The sequence below is a fragment of the Podarcis raffonei genome, chromosome 7 (genome assembly GCF_027172205.1).
Source record: "Podarcis raffonei isolate rPodRaf1 chromosome 7, rPodRaf1.pri, whole genome shotgun sequence".
Taxonomy (NCBI): domain Eukaryota; kingdom Metazoa; phylum Chordata; class Lepidosauria; order Squamata; family Lacertidae; genus Podarcis; species Podarcis raffonei.
The window spans coordinates 84,273,081-84,295,416 of NC_070608.1; the positions used below are offsets into that span (position 1 = coordinate 84,273,081).

General features: G+C 43.5%; 1 protein-coding gene across 1 annotated transcript in view; it reads left to right on the forward strand.

The window, feature by feature from the left end:
• Positions 1-16,750, forward strand: part of UBE2QL1 (ubiquitin conjugating enzyme E2 Q family like 1) — a 32,168-nt gene extending 15,418 nt beyond the window's left edge. Inside the window, exon 2 of the mRNA XM_053397253.1 lies at positions 15,356-16,750. Coding sequence (XP_053253228.1) covers positions 15,356-15,487 — 132 coding nt within the window. The 3' untranslated portion in view covers positions 15,488-16,750. The remainder of the gene's footprint in view (positions 1-15,355) is intronic.
• The last annotated feature ends 5,586 nt before the right edge of the window (positions 16,751-22,336 follow it).

The following is a 22,336-nucleotide window of genomic DNA, read 5'->3' on the forward strand; positions in this document are numbered from 1 at the left end:
AGTGAACATGTTTACACATGGGGAGGGATGTTTGTCCAGCCAGCAGGTAAACTTCCTGCTTCCCTCTGGGCTGGGACAGACTTCCTCCGCATGTGACTAGAGGTGGGTGTGGCCTCACCTGTGCAGGTAATGACAAAAGCACAGGGCAGGGGCAGCCATCCCTCTCGTGCCTCTCTGCCATCTTCATCTTCGAACAAGCAACATCTCTCCTGAGTGAAAGATGCCCTCTTGGCTCCCAGCCAAGAGAGGAGAAAGGGACTATCTTCTTATAAGATAGAATCCAAATGTATATTACTTCACTAAGCTTAAGTCTGCCTTCTGGGATCTGATTGTGAACAGAATGTGAGTAAACTCTTTTTATACTTTTGTAAAGGACTGTGTCGTGTCTTCTATTTTAAGAGGGGAAAAGGGGAAATTACCAGAGTGGTTATTATAGAGGCTTAAGCGAGCCTGAGCAAACGCTGCCGTTGCAAACTTAAAATAAAGGGGAATGTTTTACTCTGCTGATATTTTGGGAACTTGTTAACACAAGTTGGATAAGGATATAATCACACAATATATCCTCTCCTGCATCCCTGAACATTCCCACATTATTTACATCACGAGCATGTATCCAGAGACCCCAGTTCTCGTGTTCTGTTTTGTGTGTTTTTTTTAATGATATTTATTGGGGGGGGGAATTTTTTAATTATACACACACAAAGAAAAAACAAGACAGAAAAAGAAAAAAATAAGAAAAAAAATAAGACCATCATTCTCAAATTCTCCACTTTCAATACCTTCTTTCTTTGACCTCCTCCTCCTCCTTCCTTTTCTTGTTTCCTGATTAATAATAATCGCAGCAAATCCTTCCCTTAATTCATAATATTCTATCATTACATTACCTTAATCTATTTTCATCTTATCTTATAGAAAACCTTAAAGTTTAAAACTTAAATCTTATTTTTACCAACTTCTCCTAACCATAACATACTTACTTAATTCTTTAGACATTTTTACAAGAGCCAAGTAATTTCATTTCAACATTTTTCTAACATTCATCAATTTTATAGAACAATCCTAATGCTAAAAAAAAGAAAAAACAATCCAATCTTCATCCTGCGTCCCTTCCTCCTGGTCCCGGGTTTTGTCAGTCCTTTTTATCCTATTAATCTAGCACATTTAACCTGGTAATCTTATATCCGAGGCCCTCAAGTCCCTTCCATGTCCCTTCCGCAGCTCTTCTTCATATTTTCCTTTCATTCGTGGGAACTCCAGCTTGGTAATGTTTTGGACCCTTTTCAACAGATCAGCCCCTTTTCCATAGTCCAGACTGGACTCCATATGATATTTAAAAACATGTTCCAGATTCCCTCCAAAATTGAGAGCCCCCACAGCTCCAGACATCTGACGGCCCATTGCCAGACTCGAAAAGTCCAAATCTCCCTGTGTAGGGGGGTCTGTCCAGCCCCCCATTTCCAAACCTAACCAAACTTTATCTTTCCAAGTCTGGTTTTTTCCAAGTTCATTTGTCAAATCCAAAAATTTATGTTCCTGCTGGGCCGCAGCTCCCTCCATCTCTGGCGCCCAAAATTCAGCAACATCCTCTTCTTTCAGTTGTTCTGTCATGGCACACTCCTGTTTTAGTTCCTGAGTGGGCTCCACATAATTTCCCACTACCTGTTCAAAGGTTCTGGTCGCATTAGTCATCAAATCCGTCTTCTGACTTAACTGATCCAATAGGGCATTTATTTTACAGAAAGCACCCAACAGTGCTTCTGAAGACATTGTCCTGCAAGGTCACAAATCCTTTCCCACGGTTGTAATCTGAGGCGGCTGCAAGCTCCCAGGAATTGGTTACAATTTCACAGTCCCCCTCTAGGGGAAAAACTTCTGATTGTTCTTTCTTTTGAAAACAATAGCAACAAAGTTTCTTTTTTAAGATATTTTGTCCATATTTGTCCTTTTAAAATGCGAAAGGAAACAATGGAATCACTATGTTTCTCTTCTTTTAACTATCTGTCAGAAACATTTGTTTCTGGTCAATGAGCTTCAAACGTCAATTCTGAGACCCCGCTCCAGGATCAGGACGGTGGAAAATTACTTTGCTTTAAACTCACTTCTGCAGGTTTAAACAGCCCAAAAAAAGATCCCCCTTCTTCTCCTGCTGCCAAAGGGGGGTTCAGCGATTTTAAATGATGAAAACCAATCCTTTAAAAGTGATTTTCAAAGCTCTAGCTTACGTTGTCTTTGCTTTGTTCTGGCTACAAGGAAACGGAAGGCTGACTTCCTGTTTAGACCTTCCCGTTTCAGTACCAAATTAGGGTAAATTTTAAGTCCAAATTCCTTTCTATTTTGCCAGTTCTTAATTAAGGTCCAAATGTTCAATGTTTCAGTACTCACGGGTGGTTATTTTAGATGCCAAATTGTCCCAGGAAAAAGGCAGCGCTCTCCAGCCACGGCTATGCGGCTTCGCTCCGCAGAAAAAGCAATTGACTCACAGCACCGCGCCGCTTCCCCTCGTCGCTTCGGAGCCCGTTAGTGGGTTCCTTTGGGGGGGCGCTAAGGGTGCCCGCCGAGTCCCACGGTCACAGGCTTCATCCGCCTGTGATTTCCAAAAGGGTCCCCGCTTCACCGCAGCGGAAAAGACCCGTTTCATGCGGAGCTGGTCCCTCCAATTCAGAGGGAGTCCGCCATTGCCGATGGCGCCACCCCGGAAGTCCCAGTTCTCGCGTTCTGAATGTGCTCTGTCCTTAAGTTATGATTCAGTAGCTCCCCTGTTGATGATAGCTCTCCTTATGCGAAACTGGTTGGGCTTTGGACTGTTGCTGGGATTTGCTCAGTCGGAAAACCATCACTAAGCTGGTGCTTTGAAGCTGACTCTTGAAACATGTTCTTTCCATTGTATCTGTGCCTTTCTCGCCTTTTTTGTGGCAGCTTTGAAAAAGCAAATTCCGTGTTAGGGAGCATTGGGGAAGGGATTAAAAATAAAACTGCCAATATAATAATACCATTATACAAGTCTGTGGTGCTATAACGTTTGGAATCCTTTGCACAGTTCTGGTCACTGTGGGTAAAGGGATATTGTAGAGATAGAAAAAAAAGCTTTAGAAAAGGGAAACAAAAATTATCAAGGAGATGGAGCCGCTCACCTATGTATTTCTTTTAAATGGCTTTTAAATGCACTTCCTGTTGTGTTTGCTTTTACTTAATTTGTGGGTTGAACAAGACCTTAAATTTGTGAAATTTCCGTTCTGAGTTTTGAATCACTTGATGGTTGTGTAAGAAGCTGATGTATAGAAAATCAATGTGCTGTTTCACATTGTAAAAGATGCTGCGTTTCTTCCAGAATTATAACCTAGCTAGTGTCAAAGAGATTTTCAGATTTTTATAGCCCCAGGTGCACTTGCATCACACTCAGTTATGTGAGCAAAGTGGGATTTACTTCTGAGTAAACATGAATAGGATTAGGCTGAATATACAGGATTATATCCCTCAATAAAGTCAGGAGGATGTAGCCACAGTACTAGGTAAAAACAGTAATGTTGGTTTAAGGGTACTGGGAACTTTAGCTCCGTGAGGGTGAAACCACAGTTCCCAAGATTCTTGGGAGGGGTGCGTTAGTGCATGGTGTGTATAGAGCAGGCATGTCCAACAGGTAGGTTGTGAGCTACCGGTAGATCACTGGACATCTGTGGTAGATCACCGGTAGATCACTGGCTCCCCCCCCCCAAAGATGACCAACAAATTTTGCTCCCCTAAAAAAATCTCAATAACTGTGCCCTGCACCCCTAAAAATGGGACTTTCCTTCCTTAAAAAAAGCTCATCAACTTTGACCTAAAACCCCCCCAAAGGGGGTAGATCACTGCCAGTTTTTAACTCTGTGAGTAGATCACAGTCTCTTGGGAGTTGGCCACCCCTGGTACAGAGCACAGAAACGAAAACAAGACCAAAATACCGTATTTTTCGCTGTATAGGACGCACTTTTCCCCCTCCAAAAATGAAGGGGAAATCTTTGTGCGTCCTATGGAGCGAATGCAGGCTCCTTCAGCGAAAGCAACGCGAACCCTCCAAAGCTCGGAGGGAGCACTCCCTCCGCGCTCCGGAGGCTACGCGTTGCTTTCGCTGAAGCCTGGAGAGCGAGAGGGGTCGGTGTGAAGGCACCCCGCTGCCCTGCGGAGGCTTGAAAGGCTGTCCCCGAAGCCAGAACAGCGAGACGGAGCACTGCGCAGCGTCTCACTGTTCTAGCTTGGGGATGCCGGGGCTTTATGGGGAAACCCCGAGCTTCCCCCTTCAGCCCCGATACGGATTTGATTCAGAATATTTTTCACTTGTTTTCCTCCTCTAAAAACGAGGTGCGTCCTTTGCTCGGGTGCGTCCTATAGAGCGAAAAATACGGTAACTTGGTAGGACAAAATTGGCTTGTGCCTCTCAGGCAGGGGCAACCTATGCATTGGCAAGGTGAAGCCATTTGCTTTGGGCAGTGAATCTGACCCCCGCCCCTAATGTTGCATCGCTGCCAGCACTTCATTCATGCCACCAGCCTTGCCACTGCAGCTGCCTTGTGGCAGCACGGCTGTAGCCACAGGTGAGGGTACCGTTACGACAATGGGTCTGGCAGCAGCACAGTTGCATCGGTGGAGGCAGTGGGGTGAGGACCCAGATCTGCAGGGGGGGGTGGCATCGGGGCACCTTACCTACGGCGGCAAAAAATCTTGGGCCACTCCTGCTCTCGGGACTAATTCCAAGAGGTGGGTCCACTTGTTCAGTGCCTGCTAGGGCTTGGTTTGACAAGATTTTGGAACTGCTTGTTATAGATAGATATCCACACAGATAAGCCTTTCTGTTCACCCAAATATTAATTTTGATTTCCTAGCAAATGTGTTCCCATTTATTACCTGTGTAGGCTTAAAGGAGGGGAAAAAGATGGAGATGACCAGCAATTTTGAGCTGTTTATTCTATGATGATACTAGTAGTGCAAAATGACGTAGCTATAATAATGAATTCATTCATGATCAATAGTCATTTGTAAAAGTCATGGTGTTAGTGGGCGCATTATAAATTGCAAAGAAGAACCTCTCTAAGTTGCATCTGAACTTTTCCTCTTTCCCCTGGTGAGCCTGGGAAATGGACTTATCTTGGTTGTTAGTGAACTTGTAAAAAAATAATCGTAGAGTTGGAGATAGTGAAAGAAATGCAACAACAGTAGCTGCCTATTGGGGACGCAGGTGGCGCTGTGGTCTAAACCACTGAGCCTCTTGGGCTTGCCGATCAGAAAGTCGGAGGTTCGAATCCCCGTGACAGGGTGAGCTCCCGTTGCTCAGTCCCAGCTCCTGTCAACCTAGCGGTTCAAAAGCACACCAGTGCAGTAGATAAATAAGTACCACTCCAGCGGGAAGGTAAATGGCGTTTCCATGCGCTGCTCTGGTTTTGGTGTTCCGTCGTGCCAGAAGCGGCTTAGTCATGCTAGCTACATGACCCAGAAAAACTGTCTGCGGACAAACGCTGGCTCCCTCGGCCTGTAAAGCGAGATGAGTGCCGCAACCCCAGAGTCGTCTGCAACTGGACCTAACTGTCAGGGGTCCTTTACCTTTAGCCGCCTATTGAGTATGTCATGGAAGTCCAGCCCTGGAGTTACAAGAGCATAAACAGCAAAAAGGAAACAGGGCTGAAGAGAAAGGAGAATGGGGTTGACAGTTAAAGAAACAAGTGGGGCAATTGATCAAGACCATGAGTAGGAGTGACCAGGTGAGACAGACCTTTGCAAGCGTTTTTCTCCCCACCCTGCTAAAATGCACTGCCCTTCAGAAACTCACTTTTATCTGGCTTTATCTGCAATCGGCGCTTAGCTGATTTCAGTTCCCTGCTACGGGCGGATACTGAATAAAGCTGCAAAAATACTCAAAAGAGATTGGCCGACATGTTTTTTTTAATAAAACTAATGCTGCAATCCTAAGCATATTTAACAAGGGAGCAAGAGCTCTGTAGGGTTTGTTTCCAGAATAAACCCAGTTAGGACTGCTGTGAAATTATACGTGCTGGAATATGGTGCTGCTGTTTCCCTAAGTGATGAGCTGCTTCAAGAGCAATTCTTGGCTTCTTTTGGAAGATCGCCCAAACTAGTGGCAGGCTTATAATAGATCTGGGTTTTTTTACATACATAGACAAACTTGAATATAGGTGGAGGCAAACAGCATAGGCCAACTTTAGGTAGCGAGTTATATCCATTATCCCCAGAAAGAGATATTTGTGACCCTAAAGATTCCTTCCATTCTTCAACTCAGCCCCTAATACTTCAGTCTGTCTGCTTCAATCTGGGTCCCCCATCATCTCCTGAAGATTCAGATGGGTTTCACATTCAGGGCCATCTTTTTCCAGGGGTGCGAGGCACCCAGGCCCCGAATTCTGGGGGGCGCTAAATGTATACCTACTGTATACCGGTCCCTCTTGATTGGCGGCAGTGAAAGCAATGGAGCGAAAGTCCCGCGCCCCTCCTCCGTTGCTCTGTTACTCAAATACTCGTCAAATATTCCTGACGAGCCAGGAAGCAAAAGCAGTTTTATCCGTTGCGGCGTTGTTACAGGTGAGCGATTTCCCCCCTTAACTTTGGCTTCCCCCCAAAAAAAGCTCAATAAAAGTTAACTGGGGGGCGCTGGGTGGATCTTTGCACCCCGGTGGTGCATATGCTGAAGACGGCCTGTTTACATTCCACACCATTCTCCAATAAAGCAGGGCTGGGTGGGGAACTTGTGGTTCTCAAAATGTTGGACTCCCACAGGTTCCAGCCTACATGGCCAATGGTCAGGGATTATGGGGATTGCATGGGAGGTTCCCCAATCCTGCCCTAAAGAGCCATTCATTGAGCATCTTGGGTCATTAGCGAACAATTTGATCCATAGCAGATATCCAAAACAGAGACATACTTGGCCAGCATTCATAACAGTAGGCTTAAAAGATAAATCCCCAAGAAGCCAACGTTATTCTATAGAATGAAGCCAGACTAGGAAAAATAGGGAAATTTGATATTTTATTTCTAAGCTTCATTTGTCTTTTTCTTTTATGTGAAATTTATTTCATTGTTTATTTTCCCCGCATGTTTATAAATTGCTTAATAACAGAACAGTCTCCAAGTGTTTGCTGTCAACTGTGAAATGTATGCAGAAAATCCCATTCATATTCTCCCACATAAATTATATAATGCAAAATCCACTTTGCAGATTTCACAGATATAAAATTTAATAGACTCAAACTTCTGCGAAGAAGATCCTGCTTCCTTGGTTGCACAGCTGGATGCAAAATACTATCTTCTCCTGTCAGCAGGGAGCAAACAAACCACTATATTTTTCCAATGCCTCAGTTGGGTGCAAACAAATTCTATCATCCACTAGCCCTGGACGCCGGAAGCAAACAACTTACATAAAGTGTGAAGGAAGGGAGAAAACCAGCACATTAAAGAAGGCTAGGATAAAGTCTTTGCAATCCAGAGAATGCCTTCTGCGCTGTGGAACAGTTTGTTGTGCATATACTAGACAGATGTGCAAGAACTTCGCAAGAGGAAAAGCAGGTTGCGTCCAGAAAATCTGTACCATGTGAAGACGCTTGCTTCACACAGCTAATAGTGGACATGATTTGTGAAAGGGTTTGCACATCCAGTTTTCTCCCCATTCATTCCTTCATTTCTCCCTTGATTGTTATCTAGTCAGAGAGTGAGCTTTGTTGTTGTTTAGTCGTGTTCGACTCTTCGTGACCCCATGGACCAGAGCACGCCAGGCACTCCTGTCTTCCACTGCCTCCCGCAGCTTGGTCAGACTCATGTTTGTCGCTTCAAGAACACTGTCCAACCATCTCGTCCTCTGTCGTCCCCTTCTCCTTGTGCCCTCCATCTTTCTCAACATCAGGGTCTTTTCCAGAAAGTCTTCTCTTCTCATGAGGTGGCCAAAGTCTTGGAGCCTCAGCTTCACGATCTGTCCTTCCAGTGAGCACTCAGGGCTGATTTCCTTCAGAATGGAAAGGTTTGATCTTCTTGCAGTCCATGGGACTCTCAAGAGTCTCCACCAGCACCATAATTCAGAAGCATCCATTCTTCGGCGATCAGCCTTCTTTATGGTCCAGCTCTCACTTCCAGACATCACTACTGGGAAAACCATGGCTTTAACTATACAGACCTTTGTTGGCAAGGTGATGTCTCTGCTTTTTAAGATGCTGTCTAGGTTTGCCATCGCCTTTCTCCCAAGGAGCAGGCGTCTTTTAATTTCGTGACTGCTGTCACCATCTGCAGTGATCATGGAGCCCAAGAAAGTAAAATCTCTCACTGCCTCCATTTCTTCCCCTTCTATTTGCCAGGAGGTGATGGGCCCAGTGGCCATGATCTTCGTTTTTTTGATGTTGAGCTTCAGACCATATTTTGCGCTCTCCTCTTTCACCCTCATTAAAAGGTTCTTTAATTCCTCCTCACTTTCCGCCATCAAGGTTGTGTCATCTGCATATCTGAGGTTGTTGATATTTCTTCCGGCGATCTTAATTCCGGCTTGGGATTCATCCAGCCCAGCCTTTTTCGCATGATGAATTCTGCATATAAGTTAAATAAGCAGGGAGACAATATACAGCCTTGTTGTACTCCTTTCCCAATTTTGAACCAATCAGTTGTTCCATACCTAGTTCTAACTGTAGCTTCTTGTCCCACATAGAGATTTCTGAAGAGACAGATAAGGTGATTAGGCACTCCCATTTCTTTAAGAACTTGCCATAGTTTACTGTGGTCGACACAGTATTTTGCATAGTCAATGAAGCAGAAGTAGATAATCACGCAGCTAATAGTGGACATGATTTGTGAAAGGGTTTGCACATCCAGTTTTCTCCCCATTGATTCATTGCTCCCTTGATCATTATCTAGTCAGAGTGAGCTTAATTTATTAACAGATTCCAGAGAAAGGTTTGGTCTGTCTTTTTAAATGGGGGAGCATTCAAACATGTAACCCACACGTTCTCACTGAAGTAGTGCAGTCCAAGAACTTCTTTGCCACATGACTCTTCTGATTGTGGAAACTGAGTCTGTTAGACCTGACTTGCCCACTAATTCCTACCAGCAAAGTGCCTTTCCAAGCCCTGATTTGCTATTTGGCTTGATTTAATTGCATTTTAGGTGCCGAGGATAGGAAGGAAGAATAGGAACACTTTTAGTTATTTTCTTTTTATAAAAAAAAGTTTTCATAATACCCCCTTTTTTAAAAGCAAAAAAACCCACTTGCTAATGTGTTGTTTTCCGATCCATGTAATCAGGGGTGGTTTATTGTCTGTTTAAATGTCAACAATGCAGACTTACCAGCAGGCACCGCAGATTTCTTAATTCAGCCTCTGACCTCAAGCTTCAAAACAAAATTTTCCCGTTGCCAGTTTCCGTGTTTATCTATTAAACGACAGACGTGGTTTTGACAAAGCCAGAGTAAACCCTGGTAAGCCTTCGCTCCATTGTAACTATTTCCCAGCAAATAACGCTGTGGGGAAAATGGGATGTATTTCAGAGATGTGCTTAGTATTGGTCTTGCTCTTGTTAGAGCACTGGTTGCGTACAACAGCAGCCAGAGACCTGTTATCTGCTTAACGGAAAGCATACGAAACGTAAGGGAAGTTATTGTGATGGTCAGATTAGCAGCCGGGAGCAAACTACATGTGATTCATCCGTCACATCTGGCGTTCATCCGTCTGCCCCACCCATGTTAAAAAATGGGGTTTCTTCTTTGTGAATCTCTGCATGTGGGGATGAATGCCTTTTCTATTCCTTGCTACTGCAGGGACAAGAGGGTTGGAGTGATGCAGCTCAAGACAGAAGGCACAGTATTCACATGCAGCACCGAAAGCAGGGTTGAGAAGAGCCTGATGCGGTCATACTTTGTCGCAAGAGTTCCCCCCATTTCATGCTCACCTGTGTGGGGTGTTTTGCCTTGGCAGACCCAGCTGTTGCAGTAGACCAGTGGTCCTCAAACTTGTTTTCCACAGGCCACTTTCCACAGGCCACTTTCAGAATAAAAATTGGCTCGCACCACACCGAGAAAACATTGGAAAACAAAAAGAAAACAACTCCTGGTGCGCTTGATTTATCACATAGAACACAGCTACTTTATAATAGGAACATGGGTCATCCTTAAAGTATAAAATAATGCAGCTACATAAGAACATGAATCCTTCTCAAAACAGAATTATAACCAAGTCTCTTATATATGTACCATATAAACTCAATGAGAGGCGAGCGCTTGCTCTTGCTGGCTATTCTCATTTATATTATGTCTAATTTGAAACCAAAAAACCCCATCTCATCTCCTTGTTAACACACAAAAGCCTTTCTCTTTCATACTTGTCAGAATTTTTTTTGAAAATATATCTATCCATATTCTGCAAATTTTATTTCTGTGTGTGTGTGTGTGTGTGTAGATAGATGACAGGTAGAAAGATAGATAAGATAGATATATGATAGATAAAGATGATATAGATAGATTAGATAGATAGATAGATAGATAGATGATAGATAGATAGATAGATAGATAGATAGATAGATAGATAGATAGATGATAGAGATAGATAGATAGATAGATAGATAGATAGATAGATAGATAGATAGATAGATAGATGATAGATAGATATAGATAGATGATAGATATAGATGATAGATAGATAGATAGATAGATAGATAGATAGATAGATGATAGATAGATAGATAGATGATGATAGATAGATAGATAGATAGATAGATGATAGATAGATAGATAGATAGATAGATAGATAGATAGATGAGAGAGAGAGAGAGATACTATGCTACACTGAAGTGTTCCTTTGATTGTCCTTGAATCTTCCTGCCACACCCTTTGAGAATGACTGCAATAGAGTACGGTACAGTGGTACCTCAGGTTACAGACGCCGCTAACCCAGAAATAGTACCTCGGGTTAAGAACTTTGCTTCAGGATGAGAACAGAAATTGTGCAGCGGCAGCGGGAGACCCCATTAGCTGTATTGGTGTTTTTGTGGCCAGAATACTTTTCATGATCTTAGAAAGTAAAGGTCCAGCTGTGCGCTCAAGCTGCAGAGAGAAGAGGTCTTGACCAAAGTGCTCTCTTCCAAAGTGATCCTCAAGGAAGCACAAAACCCTGCTAAGGAGATGCCGCCCCATCTTGCACTGCGCTGCTAGCTAAAGTTATGGCTCTCCTGTGTTTTGATCCTTGGTGGTGTGCTGCGATTGGCTGCTGAGTTGTACCAATTGAGGTTAAAGGGAGAGAAATTCCTTCCGCCGGGTGTGGAGGTGGTGCAGAGTTGCACCGTGAATGGGGACCTGGCCACTGGATCGAAGGGCTAGCTCCACCCATGAGGCAAGATGAGGTGACTGCCTGAGGTGGCAGGATCCACAGAGACAGCAGATCAACCCTTCAAGGAATGCATCGCCCGTCACTTCTGCCACTGCCGTGGTCGCAGCAACGACTGCAGCATACTCTGTAGAGGCCGGATCTGCTGTCTCCCCCCTCCCCAAATACCGCCTCTACAGTGGCCTCTTGGTGAATAGGTACCTATGACATATGTGGGGTATCCTGCTGGCATATTTTTCATGGCAGTGGTACAGCCAGTCAGCTAATATATTTTAAATACAGTGGTACCTCAAGTTACAGACCCTTCAGGTTACAGACTCCACTAACCCAGAAATAGTACCTCGGGTTAAGAACTTTGCTTCAGGATGAGAACAGAAATCGCGCAGCGGTGGCGCGAGGCCCATTAGCTAAAGTGGTACCTCAGGTTAAGAACAGTTTCAGGTTAAGAACGGACCTCCAGAACGAATTAAGTTCTTAACCTGAGGTACCACTGTATAGGATTTCGTCCCAAGTCTCTTTCAGTGGGACTTACTCAAAAGAAAGTGAACAGAGTGTTGTAGCTTTAGATGGCCTCGAATCTTTGCATAGTCGATTGAGCTTGCACATCACAGTGGATACAGTTAGGACTTTGCCCTTAGTTTGCCTGTTGAGGCGAAGGAGATGCAAAGGACAAAAGCCTCTTCAGGCATCCCTCAAAATGTGGGCAGCCTTTTACATTAAGTCTCCCATTTAGTGGAGGATAAAATTTTTTTTAAAAAAAAACTCCATATGACTGCAGGGGGATGGAATGGTGAATTCACTGAGTTCATTTCTAATGTCCAAAATTCTCCCCTGCCAGAATGAGAGCTTTTGGGCTGCTACTGTTGTTATTATTTTTTAATGTTCACATCGCAGCATCTTCCATTTGACTATTTTCAAGCCCAAAGCTTGAGAAAGGCAGCGCAATAATTGAAGCTGTCTCCTTTCCCCTTGAACTGGGATCCACCTTCAAGTGAGGAGAGGGCAAAAGAGGTGATTGTCTTCTAACACTTTCACCCCCCAGACTGTAATAATAATTATTTGTTTATATCCTGCCCATCTGGCTGAGTTTCCCCAGCCACTCTGGGCAGCTCCCAACAGAATAATAATAATAATAATAATAATAATAAAGCAATAAAACATCAAACATTGAAAAATTCCCTAAACAGGGCTGCCTTCAGATGTCTTCTAAAAGTCATGTAGTTGTTTATTTCCTTGACATTTGATGGAAGGGCGTTCCACAGGGCGGGTGCCACTACCAAGAACGCCCTCTGCCTGGTTCCCTGTAGCTTCTCGCAGGAGTTAGGTTAGGACGGAGGTTGTGCCCCTCCATGGGCAGAACCAAGATACTGTATTTTTCGCTCCATAAGATGCACCTTTTTCTTCCTAAAAAGTAAGGGGAAATGTCTGTGCGTCTTGTGGAGCGAATGCGTGGTCCCTGGAGCTGAATTGCCCAGGGGCGAAAAGCAGATCATGCTCTCTTTCTTTTGAAAGTGGGTGTTGAAACAAAGCCGCTAATCAACAAGCGATCGGGGAGAGAGATAAGGGATGCTAGTGATAAAGGAGGCTGCCTGGGAGGGGGGAGCTAAAAGCCTATGGATCCTCAGGATTTTTGCATTGGGTCACCCCAAATTCACCATCAGATCACATAGCATGTCCATGGCTACAGCCTGCACCAAAAAGCACACGCATTCACTGTTGCGTGGGGCCGCAGTGGCGCAAAAGCGTAGTTGCAAAGCACGGATCCACATGGATCCTCAGGATTTTTGCATTGGGCTACCCCAAACTCACCGTCAAATCACATGTCTGTGGCCACAGCATGAACCACAAAAATCATACATCCACTGTTTCATTCAGAATATTTTTTTTTCTTGTTTTCCTCCTCTAAAAACTAGGTGTGTCTTATGGTCAGGATTCGTCTTATGGAGCGAAAAATACGATTGGATGGATGGGGGGCAGGGCAAAAGGAAATAAAGGAATACAGATGTGCAGGCCTAAGGGAAATTGGAGGAGGAGTTTAAACAGTTTTTTTTTATTTTTTCAGTGGGGGAAAATGGACTTGAGGATTAAAAAAAATAAAAATGAACTGTTTTCTCCTTCAGAGAAAATGCTTTTAAGATAGGATTTTAAAATTTTTGTTCAGCTGCACTTTACCCTGTCAAAATGGGGAAACTGTTGACATGCTTAGATCCTGCTCTGGGGCTTCTCAAAGGTATTTGGCTCATCAATGTGGGAACAGGAAGCTGGATTTGAGGGGACCAGGTCTGAGGCTGCAGGCTTTTCTCACATTTTTATAATTCATTTTATGATCTTAAGGTAATGAGTGTATGTCTAGAATTGGTTACAGATAGGTAGCCGTGTTGGTCTGCCATAGTCAAAACAAAAAAAAATTTTCCTTCCAGTAGCACCTTAAAGACCAACTAAGTTAGTTCTTGGTATGAGCTTTCGTGTGCATGCACACTTCTTCAGTGTGCATCCGAAGAAGTGTGCATGCACACGAAAGCTCATACCAAGAACTAACTTAGTTGGTCTTTAAGGTGCTACTGGAAGGAAAAAAAAAATTTGTTTTGTCTAGAATTGGTAAGACAGTAACTGTATATTTCAATTTCCCCTAACATTTCTATTTCATTTCTCGTTACTGGGGGGAATTGTACATTCGTCAGGGCTTCAAAATCTTTAGCCAAATTTCACCTACATAGTTTGGAAATATATTGGAAGAATGGGGGTATTCTGCAAAATATTTCAGCCTGGAAGTAAAATGAGAAATGCCCCTTGTTTTTTGTTTATCAAGATAATAAAAAATTATTCATTTGTGAGATAAAAAAATGGCTGCTTAGGGCGACTTTACATACTACGTTTTAATTTGTGAGTGCTAATGTTTGTGTCCAAGAAAACACACAACTAAGCAATTTATGAATGGTGGCTTTGGTTTCATTTTCTGTGTGGGGATACTGATATATATGTATCCGATTCCTGATACATAAACCTGGAATAATACACGTTTGCTGCTTCTCCCGTATTACATGGCACACTCTTCTTCTGATACTCATACTCAGGTTGCAAAAAGTATATTATGTCATTGCCGTGTCCTGTTATGCAGAGAGGGGGTCCTCTCTCTAAACCAGGCACCCCCAAACTCGGCCCTCCAGCTGTTTTGGGACTACAACTCCCATCATCCCTAGCTAACCGGACCAGTGGTCAGGGGTGATGGGAATTGTAGTCCCAAAACAGCTGGAGGGCTGAGTTTGGGGATGCCTGCTGTAGACTTTCCTACAGCTTGACAACAAAAAAAGGCCTTGTTTTAGGAATATAGAAGGCTGCTTGAAATCCTTCAAAGCTAAATTGGAGTCTGCATTTACAAGGATTGTTTTTGTTTGTTTGTCAGAATTAACTATTTTTAGGGGCAAAATCCACTTTTTAAGAAGTTTGCGTATTCTGATCTTTAATGTGATGCTTCGCTCATCTATAACAATAGCAGTGGGCCAGGTCTTGGTTGATTATCCAAACCTGGCTTTGACCTCGAAGGTACATAAATACTTAGGAGCACCATAGCACAGTTCAGACATCAGGTACCCATTGGTACCGATTGTGTGAAGGGTCTGTCTGGAATGTACCTGCCTATAGCCCCATCCCCTAGATGCTGATGTGCACGCCAGCCATGCCCCCTAAGCAACAAGGGATGAAACTCAGTCCTGATACATACATCTGTATGCATCTAGACTACTTCCATGAGGATGCGAACTCTGATCAATCAGGAATCATCTCCTGTGCACATAAGAAACTTGTATCAGTCATGCCTTAGCTGGAGTTATGGCCAACTCATGCATTGTCATCCAGGAAGGAAACTTGACCCACACATCTGTGAGAGCCCATGGATATGTTCTTACTGAAGATGGCTGATGAATTTGTATTGCTAGGAGGGATTTATTTAATGCTTGCATCTGCATTGGGGTGCTGAACACACCTTTCTTCTCTTCCTCCCCCCCTTCTTTTCTTTTACACAGGGACGCATCTGCAGAAAAGCCGGGAAATCAAAAAAGTCCTTCAGCCGCAAGGAAGCTGAAGCAACATTTAAGAGCTTGGTGAAGACCCATGAAAAATACGGGTGGGTGACCCCCCCTGTCTCTGATGGCTGATGCTACGTGCAACCCGCCCATCAGACGCTAAACAAAACAACACGACAACGATGAAGTACTCTTTTGACATTTCCTCAATGCTGTATACCACATCCATCCTTTTTCTACTTCAGCTTCTGTTAGATATCATGAATGTCATGGAGACGTCCAAATTATTTATGAACAGATCTGTTTACAGAGGGAGGGAGGGGAAATGTTGTATAAGATTATATTTTGAAACTGGCGAATGATCGGTTGATCATTAACAAGTCACTTTAGCGCAGATGTTGAGATTGTATCACTTGCCCCCTTCCCCACCCCGCCCTCTTCTTCCATCTGAGCCACACTTGTCGCCTGCTTCTCCCCCCCCCCCCCAATGGCACAGCAACACCAACCGGGCGGTTCTGGAAATTCCATCCATCGTTGCTTAGTTCATTTCCATGTAAAACGAAGCAGTTAATATTTAAATAAGGAAGCAGTGCATTGCAGATCCATGTTTGCTGTGCTGTTTTTAATCTATGTTTTCAAGCAGGTCAACCTAACTTGAAGATGTGTTTTTTTTCTTCCTGTGGAGCTGTGGTCTGCTGTGGCTAAATTTTAGACCTCATTTGTGCTCTGTAATATGACCTTTGGTTCATAAAAAAAAAGAAAAAAAAGAAATTCTAGCAAAGACAGACGCTCTAGTGTTAAAAACAAAAAAAGCAAAAGCACCCAGTTGGTCAAAATGTGCTAGCTATGGTGATATTGTGGTGTGCTGTTGTTCACCAATAAAACCAATGTGATCATATGAAGGCTTTGACACCAGATGAACCCAAGTCAAGGGGCTGTGAGGAGCCAAATGGTTTTCCTCTTCCCAATAGGACAAGGTACTTTTGGAACAGTGTATTTTCCTGTCCGCTTCTGCAACGGTTGAACAAGAAAGTTAGACAAAATGCAGAAGAGTTAAGCTTAAGTGTATGGTATTAGGTTCGAAATGATGGTCCAAGTACAAAAGCAAAGTCAGATTTTTAAGACCTAAGGCATTTCTGTGACTATTTGTATGCCTGGATTTCCCTACCCACCCAACATAATAGATTAGTACTTTTGAGTCCCATGTCAGAGAGAATCAGTGAACATATAAATGTCCAGCAGGGTCACTAAGAATTCACATTCCCTCTTCTATCAAACAAGTTTTTAAGACTTCATATAATGTTCCTAAGAATACAAAGGGTGAGTTTGAAATGTGGAACCCAAATGGAGAATTGTGTTGGACACATTCTAAATAAAATCAAGCAAACGATTTAATTGCCTCAAGATTTAAGTCATTCTGTTTGCAGGACTACTGTGTAACACTAGAAATCTTACAGATATATTACATTATGAATACTTTCACAGCATTTTTGGTAAAGACCCTAGGAAGTTATTGATCGTGAAAGGCGTTGAAAAGAAAAATTGCAACACACTCCCAAGCATATTGACTCTGAAGTAAGTCCTGCTGTGTTCAGTGTGACTTGCTTCTTAGTAAGGGTGCTTAGGACAGAGGGCTATTAAGAAGTTTTCCGTCACAGACAAAACCAGGCTTCAAAGACATCTGCATGGGAAAGTGAAATGCTCATGTATAAGGCGTTTGGTAGCAACGATAACATCAAACCAAACACAAGCCACCTTTGAAGAGTATTATTTTCCTTGCACATCTAATGGTTTTCCCATTAGGGAAACTTGCATAACGAAGGTGCTTCATTTTGTCCATGCTCCAGAAGAGCTAGTGATTGTGTATCGGAAGCATTTTACTGGCCTGAACAAAATTTTACCACCTTTGCTGATTCCCAGAAATGGAGGGCGCAAAGGCAGACGACAGAACCAGAAAATGTTTTTTGCTGTTTGTGTGCATGTGTGAGCTGTCCTAGTGCATATGATTGCACAAAAGCATCATAAGGGTGTCTGCAATTTCCATTTACTTATGTGCACTGTGAAAGCTGAGTGAAATGACTACAAACACAATTTGGACGTGAGTTTGGACACACTGCTTCTAGGCCTTTGTTTGAACGACTTCTTTCAGGGGTTGGAAGGGGGACTTTGCACGTACTTGGCAATCTTTCTTGACAAAACTGCATGCCCTCATATAACGGAAATAAAAACATAATGTAAAACAGGCGCTCCCCTTTTCTATCCCCGATTCGGAGATCTTCCTTTCACACAGAAGCACAGAGAAATATGTAAAGGACACATATCGCAGAAAAGCTCAGGCTCATGGCATCAATCTGAGAGAGGGTGGCCCTTATGCCCTAGTCAACCGTTTTGCCAGACCTCTGACTCTGACCCAAATTCTTTGGGTTTGGGGTTGGCCAAAGACCCTGTCTCCAAGCCTTTGGTCTCGCTAATCGTTCTCTTGACCACATGCCAAAGCTGACATAGGCCCGTCCCAACCAGAAATGGAAATGAAGATGAGGGACACTGCATTCCGCCACCAAATCATCTCTCAACTTGCCCCCACTGTTGTACCATTACATTACCTCACCTCCATCCATTTGGTCTGGAAAGAGAGGAGAAAGAGGAGTATTATGATGGCAGCAAGGGATGTTTGCAAGCAGAGTCTCCAGAGGCAAGCTCGCCAGCAGCTTGCCATCATCAGTGGGGTTGGCAATGCAAACCATAGTGGCAGCAGCTGGAACAGGGTGCTGTCTGCATTTGGGTGGGCTGGCAGCAGATGTTGGCACCGCAATTGTGCACCAGTTGATGGGGGCACAGCTTGAGTCTGTCCAGCAGAGAGATCAAGATGTGCATGTGTGTGTATGCATGGGTGGGAATGTGTGATGTGTATATGCGCAGGTGGAGAAGTATGCATAGATGCATGGATAAATTAGTGTGTGCATGCATGCACATGCTCAGTGTATATCTGATGCATGAGGCCAAACACACAAGTGTCACAATAGCAATGGAAAATAGATCCTGAACTTTTGTTTTAGTTGTATTTCACCCCATTTCATTGAATAGCATATTCTTGAAAATACTAGCATAATGAGAGAGACCCGTGACTTCAAAATGTAAACTGTGCTTTATACACCAGAGATAGAAAACGAAATGAATTGAAAAACTTGAAAAAAGCTTTGCAGCTTTTTAACATGTTAATATATTCCTCAGCTGTACATGCATGTTTTCAAATATTTCACACTATTTCACGACGCAGAAGGTGGAGGAATCTGAAGTGACGGAGGAGTAACAGGCTGTCATACAAAGGTTTTGCTATGCTGTTGCAAGAGTAATACGCTTGGCAAATTTCTAGTTTTGACCAAATACCTAAAGATGTTCTGTTTTCTGAAATTCTAGAAAGTATTTTTTAAATATTGGATGTGAGCTGGGCCGCAGGTAGACCAGTTCTCAAAGCTGTGTGCTACACCAGCCTCCCTATTGGCGTCACATATACTGTGATACATGCAAAGGCCTCCACACAATGGGGAACTTGCTTTTGTGGGTTTCCTGATTGCACATAAGCCTTCATGCACGCAGCTGTACATGTGAAGGCTCTTTTTTGCACATGTCCATGTCAACATAGAAACGGGGTGCGCTACAGCTGTGGGGTGGGGCTAGTGGGGGCAGTCCTACTCCCACATCATGCACTGGAGCTGGTGTTACCACACTGTCCCAGCCGTTATTTTCTGGTGCATCGGTGCGAACTGCTACAGCCCTTGCCAGACTTCATGATTTAGCTTCCAGAAAATAAATGCACCGCCACGTGAGTGAGCGGATGCACCTTGTCTCTAGTCCACACATACGTGTGCAAATGTTTGTGCACAAACACAGTGGCACCATACAGCACCCAAACTGCCATTTTGAATGCTAGCAAGGCTAATTTTGAACCAGCCTTGTAACTTTCATTGATCGTATAGTCCCGAGACAAAAATTCCAAACGGAACTTTTCTAGCAAACTTCTGGGGGAGCGGGAGAAAAAACAAAATGGGGATGGGGAGAAAAGCACAACGATTTGGGGGGTGGCTTACTTTTCAGATTGGTAGAGCGTTCCCCCTCAGAAGAATCAGTGGAGCCCTTCTGCGCTTGTGTTATCCTTTCATGCAGCCTCAAGAGATCAGCTTATAGCAAGTTTGAGAAGCTTCAAGGATTATAAGCCAGAAGACTTCACCCAGTCCACCATCAATCTTATGCCAACCCCAGTTTTGGGGGGAAGAAGAGCTGGCCTTCAATACTGTCTCTGGCCACAGACTTGACCATCCTAGCAGGCCGTCCTCTTTCCACGCTGCTCGATAGCAACCTGCATTGGCAGAGTTATTTCTGCAGGTTTCCTCTTACCAAATAGCTTCTTTCTACTCTTCTCTGTATCAGTGCAGTTGTAGAACAGTATGGCAACCCTATCAATGAGGGCCACCTGGCTTACTAGCAGTGCATTTGAAAAGGATCTAGGGGTTTTGGTAGACCACAAGCTTAACATGAGTCAACAGTGTGGTGCAGCAGCAAAAAAAGCTTATGCTATTCTAGGCTGCATCAACAGAAATATAGTGTCCTGGTCAAGGGAAGGAATAGTACCACTCTCTTCTGCCTTAGTCAGACCACACTTGGAATACTGTGTCCAATTCTGGGCACCACATTTTAAGGAGGGTGTTGACAAGCTGGAACATGTGCAGAGGTGGGCAACCAAAATGATCAAGGGTCTGGAAACTAAGCCTTATGAGGAGCGCCTGGAGGGGCTGGGAATGTTTAGCTTGCAAAAGAGGAGACTGAGAGGAGATGTGATGGCCATCTTCAAATATCTTAAGGGCTGTCACATGGAGGAGGGAGCATGCTTGTTTTCTCTGCCTCTGGAGGGCAGGACCCAAACAATGGTTTCAAGTTGCAAGAAAGGAGATTCTGACTAAACATTCGAAAAAACTTTCTGACAGCAAGAGCTGTTCAGCAGCGGAACAGACTCCCACCAGAGGTGGTGAACTTTCCTTCCTTGGAGGTTTTTAAGCAGAGGTTGGATGGTCATCTGTCATGGGTGCTTTAGCTGAGATTCCTGCATTGTAAGGTTGGACTAGATGACCCTTGGGGTCCCTTCCAATTCCATGATTCTATGTATTCTTCTTTTTTCTCTCTTTTTTTTAAAGAATATTTATTAAATTTTCCAATTTTTAAACAGACAAACAAAAACAGAACAAACAAAAACACTAAAAAAAAGCATAAAATTCATAAACCATACTTTTACATAACAAATTTCTCAGACCTCCTCATACTTCTCCTTCTTGTATCCCAATTAAAGTTATTTGTTCAGCAAATCCTTCATTTAAAGCATTACAGCTTGTAACATTACCTTATTTTTCAAACCCTTTTTCCCCCCATCTATGTTCTTTTATATCATTACAGCTAGAAACCTCTCAATTTCAATCCAGCACCATCTAACTTTCTTTAATTTATGTATTCTTCTTTTTCACACATGTGCGGGATCCTGTGCATTAGACATCTAAGAAGTGTGTCTATGCAGCTAAGGATGGTTACACTTGAGAATTAACAAAATGAGAGATTGCTGCCAAAATCTGTACATAGATTTGGGTTGATGATGCCTTCTGTCCTGGTATGGTTCTGCTCTAACTTTTCCACAAATATCCTCATCATATGATGTTTCCCCAAACTTTGAGAGGCCATCATCTCAACTGACCGGGCTCCAGTTCACATGACATATTTATCGCACGATCTTTTAGATGGATTCTGAAACGTTGAATGGGCTTCAGGTAGGATGTCAACCAAATAAAAAGTCCAGCTGATTAACCAATGTTTAAAATATAAACACAGTTACCTATTTTGTCAACACAAATCCTCAAACTAGGTGCCTTTATGAAATATCTAAGGATATTGCCGTTTTATAAGCAAAAGCTCTACTCAGAAGGTAAGGCCATCTTCTAGGCTTCCTCATTAGTTAACTGCTATAGTGATTCTTCTGAACCTGAAGAACATCAAAATGTGTGCCTTCAATTCACCACCACCCCTGATTACAATTTATCCTCACTGATGAAAATTGGACCCCTACCAGCTAATCAATTACTTCCTAATTGATTAATCTACCACTGAAATCTTGCAGCCGTAGTTTAGCAAGTAATTGGACTTCTTTTCCCGGTGGCAATTAGAAGCTGAAATAGCAGTATGCTGAGGAGGTGTGATGTCGCGCTCAATGGGGTGTGTATACACATGCAAAAGGAGTTTGGGTGTATGAGGGTTGGGCTCCCTGAGGCGAAGGACAATTCTGTCGTTTAGTTGTGTCCGACTCTTCGTGACCCCCTGGACCAGAGCACGCCAGGCACTCCTGTCTTCCACCGCCTCCCGCAGATTGGTCAGACTCGTGTTTGTAGCTTCAAGAACACTGTCCCACCATCTCGTCCTCTGTCGTCCCCTTCTCCTTGTGCCCTCCATCTTTCCCAACATCAGGGTCTTTTCCAGGGAGTCTTCTCTTCTCATGAGGTGGCCAAAGTATTGGAGCCTCAGCTTCACGATCTGTCCTTCCAGTGAGCACTCAGGGCTGATTTCCTTAAGAATGGATAGGTTTGACCTTCTTGCAGTCCATGGGACTCTCAAGAGTCTCCTCCAGCACCAGAATTCAAAAGCATCAATTCTTCAGGGATCATCCTTCTTTATGGTCCAGCTCTCACTTCCATATATCACTACTGGGAAAACCATAGCTTTAATTATACGGACCTTTGTCGGCAAGGTGATGTCTCTGCTATTTAAGATGCTGTCTAGGTTTGTCATTGCTTTTCTCCCAAGAAGCAGGCGTCTTTTAATTTCGTGGCTGCTGTCACCATCTGCAGTGATCATGGAACCCAAGAAAGTAAAATCTCTCACTGCCTCCCATTTCTTCCCCTTCTGTTTGCCAGGAGGTGATGGGAGCAGTGGCCATTATCTTAATTT